General features: G+C 40.5%; 1 protein-coding gene across 1 annotated transcript; it reads right to left on the bottom strand.

Moving 5' to 3' along the window:
• Window positions 1–537: 537 nt before the first annotated feature.
• On the bottom strand, window positions 538–1,011 carry LOC122648439. The gene has a single exon (XM_043841651.1). It carries the CDS (start codon window positions 1,009–1,011, stop codon window positions 538–540), a length of 474 nt encoding a protein of 157 aa, XP_043697586.1.
• Between the last annotated feature and the right edge of the window lie 3,046 nt (window positions 1,012–4,057).

Consider the following 4,057-nt stretch of genomic DNA (forward strand, 5'->3'; position numbering starts at 1 on the left):
CGGGGGAAGATTTGTACGTTTTTGGGCTTGGGATTTCCTAAAAAGTGTTCGTACCTCATACTAGACGTGCGGAGGCGAGTGTTGAGGGTCGTGACCTTCGAATCGATACCTATTTTGACATATGTTGATTTTTTATTTAAACCGTACCGGGTGGGTCGTTTGGGGTTATTTTGGGGCATTTCAGTGCTTTTTTGGGTTTGGTATTTTCTAAAAAGTGTCCTTATCTCTTATTAGGCGTGTGGATGCAATGTTGAGGGTCGTGACCTTCGAATCGATACCTATTTCTACATATATGTTCATTTTCGGTTTAAACAAGATCGGGTGGGACGTTTGGGGTTATTTGGGGTCATTTCTGTATGTTTTTGGGTTTGGTATTTTTTTTTTTTTTTTTAATAAGCAAGAAATATATTACGAAGGAAAAGAAAAAAAATACAAAAAAGGCATCCTTTAAGAACCCAAAAGTGGGGAAAAGGACCCTAGACAAGAGAGGGCATGCCCTATCCAAACAACGAGGAGGAAGAGAGAACCCCTCCAAGGCTACATCCTATAATAGGTTACAAACTCCTTATCTTGCTTTATGAGAATCGCTAGCTCCGGAGGAAAGGACTCAGCCTCCCAAAGAATTCCAGAAGGGTCAGTAGGGATGGAGGCCATGAAATCTGCAGGCTGATTCTGTTCTCTCCACACATGAATGAATTCTTTAGACCTAAGCATCCTTGCCTTTATGTGGATCTTACTTTTCAAAGTTAGGATTTGCCAAGGCCCAGTAATCACTCCATTCAAAATATCAACGGCCAACTTCGAATCTGACCTAATAGAGACATCATAAAATCCCTTATCAACGCAAAGGGAAATTCCTCTGTAAATAGCCATGAGCTCCATGGACAGCACCGAAAGATCTTCCCCTATGCGAACAAAGGCAGCTAAGGGATCCCCACTATCATCACGAATGAGACCCCCAAAGCCTGCCTTGTCATCTGAAAGAGACCCATCACAATGGAGAGCAACCATGTTCGGATTTGGAGCAAACCAAGAGCATGCCTTTGGAATTCTTGCAGTCCAACGAACTTGAAGATCCCATTTGGCAGCAATATGATGGTTGGCAGTAGTAGGGTCTCCCACCAAGTCAATGGAAGATAATCGCCAATAACATCCCCCTTTATAGCCCCTACAATCTGGTCCTTAGATCTGATTTTGTTTCTAAAAATTCTGTAATTTCTCTCCGACCAAATATGCTTGATTGTGGCAGAAAGCAAGCTTTATGACCAGCCCCAATTTCCTGCTCTACCGCAACATATCTAACCGAAATGGCTGCATCAATGGCATTGCTAGGACTGGCCCCATCATGAAAACAAAGGTCATAAATATTTTCCAAATATCAGTAGTAAAAGGGCACCGAAGAAGAGATGATTACGCTTTCGCTTCGAGCCCAAAAAAACATGCAATGATGAGGAGTCGGAATGTGTCTATGAATGAGGTTGTCCCTAGTGGGGAGGGCATCCGAAAGGCATCTCCATGTTATAAATATTTTGGGTTTAGTATTTTCTAAAAAGTGTCCTTATCTCTTATTAGACATGTGGATACGATGTTGAGGGTTGTGACCTTCAATTCAATACCTATTCGGCATATGTTCATTTTCAGTTTAAACCAGACCGGGTGGGTCGTTTGGGGTTATTTGGGGGCCTTTCTATTCTTTTTCAGGCTTTGGATTTTCTTAAAAGTGTCCTTATCTCTTATTAGACGTGTGGATGCGATGTTGAGGGTCGTGACCTTCGAATTGATACCTATTTTGGCATATGTTAATATTCGAGTTAAAACAAGACTGGTGGGTCGTTTGGGAGTTATTTGGGGCATATCTATACTTTTGGGTTTGGGATTTTCTAAAAGTGTTCATACCACTTACAAGACGAGTGGATGCGGTGTTGAGGGTCGTGACCTTCGAATCGATACCAATTTTGACATATGTTCATTTCTAGTTTAAACCAGACCGGGTGGGTCGTTTGGGGTTCTCTGGGGGAATTTTTGTACTCTTTTGGGCATGGGATTTTCTAAAAAGTGTTCGTAGCTCTTATTATACGTGTGGATGCGGTGTTGAGGGTTGTGACCTTTGAACGAAACCTATTTTGACATATGTTCATTTTTATTTAAACCCGAGTGGGTCATTTGGAGTCATTTGGGGGCATTTACTGTACTTTTTGGGTTTGGTATTTTCTAAAAAGTGTCCTTATCTCTTATTAGACGTGTGGATGCGGTGTTGAGGGTAGTGACCTTCGAATCGATACCTATTTCGACATATGTTCATTTTTTTAAACCGTATCGGGTGGGTCGTTTGGGGTTATTTGGGGGCATTTCTGTATTTTTGGGTTTGGTATTTTCTAAAAGTGTCCTTATCTCTTATTAGACGTGTGAATGCGATGTTGAGGGTTGTGACCTTCGATTTGATACCTATTCGGCATATGTTCATTTTCTTTTTAAACCAGACCGGGTGGGTCATTTAGGATTATTTGGGGCCTTTCTGTTCTTTTTGGGCTTGGGATTTTCTTAAAAGTGTCCTTATCTTGTTAGACGTGTGGATGCAATGTTGAGGATCGTTACCTTCAAATCCATACCTATTTCGACATATGTTCATTTTCGATTTAAATCAGATCGGGTGGCTTGTTTGGGGTTATTTGGAAGCATTTACTGTACTTTTCGGGATTGGTATTTTCTAAAAGTGTCCTTGTCTCTTATTAGACGTGTAGATGCGATCTCGAGGTCGTGACCTTGAATTGATACCTATTTTGGCATATGTTGTTCATTTTTATTTAAACCAGACCAAGTGGGTTGTTTGGGGTTATTTGGGGTCATTTACGTATTTTTGTGTTTGGTATTTTCTAAAAAGTGTCCTTATCTCTTATTAGACATGTGGATACGATGTTGAGGTTGTGACCTTCGATTCGATACCTATTCGGCATATGTTCATTTCGGTTTAAACCGGACTAGATGGATCGTTTGTGGTTATTTGGGAGCCTTTCTGTTCTTTTTCAGGCTTTAGATTTTCTTAAAAGTTCCCTTATCTCTTATTAGACATGTGGATACGATGTTGAGGGTCGTGACCTTCGAATTGATACTGTTTCGGCATATATTAATTTTCGGTTTAAACAAGACCGGTGGGACATTTGGGATTATTTGGGGGCATATCTATACTTTTTTGGGCTTGGAATTTTCTAAAAAGTGTTCATACCACTTACAAGACGATTGGATGTGGTGTTCAGGGTCGTGACCTTCGAATCGATACAAATTTTGACATATGTTCATTTCTGGTTTAAACCAGACCGGGTGGGTCGGTTGGGGTTCTCTAGGGGAATTTCAGTACTCTTTTGGGCATGGGATTTTCGAAAAAGTGTTCATACCTCTTATTAGACGTGTGGATGTGGTATTGAGGGTCGTGACCTTTGAACGAAACCTATTTTGACATATGTTCATTTTTTATTTAAACCCCGGGTGGGTTGTTTGTAGTTATTTGGGGGCATTTCTGTACTTTTTTGAGTTTGGTATTTTCTAAAAAGTGTCCTTATCTCTTATTAGACGTGTGGATGTTGTGTTGAGGGTAGTGACCTTCGAATCGATACCTATTTCAACATATGTTCTTTTTGTTTTAAACCATATCGGGTGGGTCGTTTGGAGTTATTTGGGGGCATTTCGTACTTTTTGGGTTTGGTATTTTCTAAAACGTGTCCAGTATCTCTTATTAGACGTGTGGATGTGATGTTGAGGTTGTGACCTTCGATTTGATACCTATTCGGCATATCTTCATTTTCTTTTAAACCAGGCCGGGTGGGTCGTTTAGGGTTATTTGGGGGCCTTTTTGTTCTTTTTTGGGCTTGGGATTTTCTTAAAAGTGTCCTTATCTCTTGTTAGACGTGTGGATGCAATGTTGAGGATCGTTACCTTGAATCCATACCTATTTCGATATATGTTCATTTTCGGTTTAAACCGGATCGGGTGGCTCATTTGGGGTTATTTGGGGGCATTTTTGTACTTTTTGGGTTTGGTATTTTCTAAAAGTGTTCTTGTC

The sequence above is a fragment of the Telopea speciosissima genome, unplaced genomic scaffold (assembly GCF_018873765.1).
Source record: "Telopea speciosissima isolate NSW1024214 ecotype Mountain lineage unplaced genomic scaffold, Tspe_v1 Tspe_v1.1138, whole genome shotgun sequence".
Classification (NCBI taxonomy): domain Eukaryota; kingdom Viridiplantae; phylum Streptophyta; class Magnoliopsida; order Proteales; family Proteaceae; genus Telopea; species Telopea speciosissima.

Bases quoted from the DNA above. Each gene is read 5' to 3' on its own strand.
- LOC122648439 (XM_043841651.1), bottom strand. From the start codon at position 1,011: ATGGTTGCTCTCCATTGTGATGGGTCTCTTTCAGATGACAAGGCAGGC.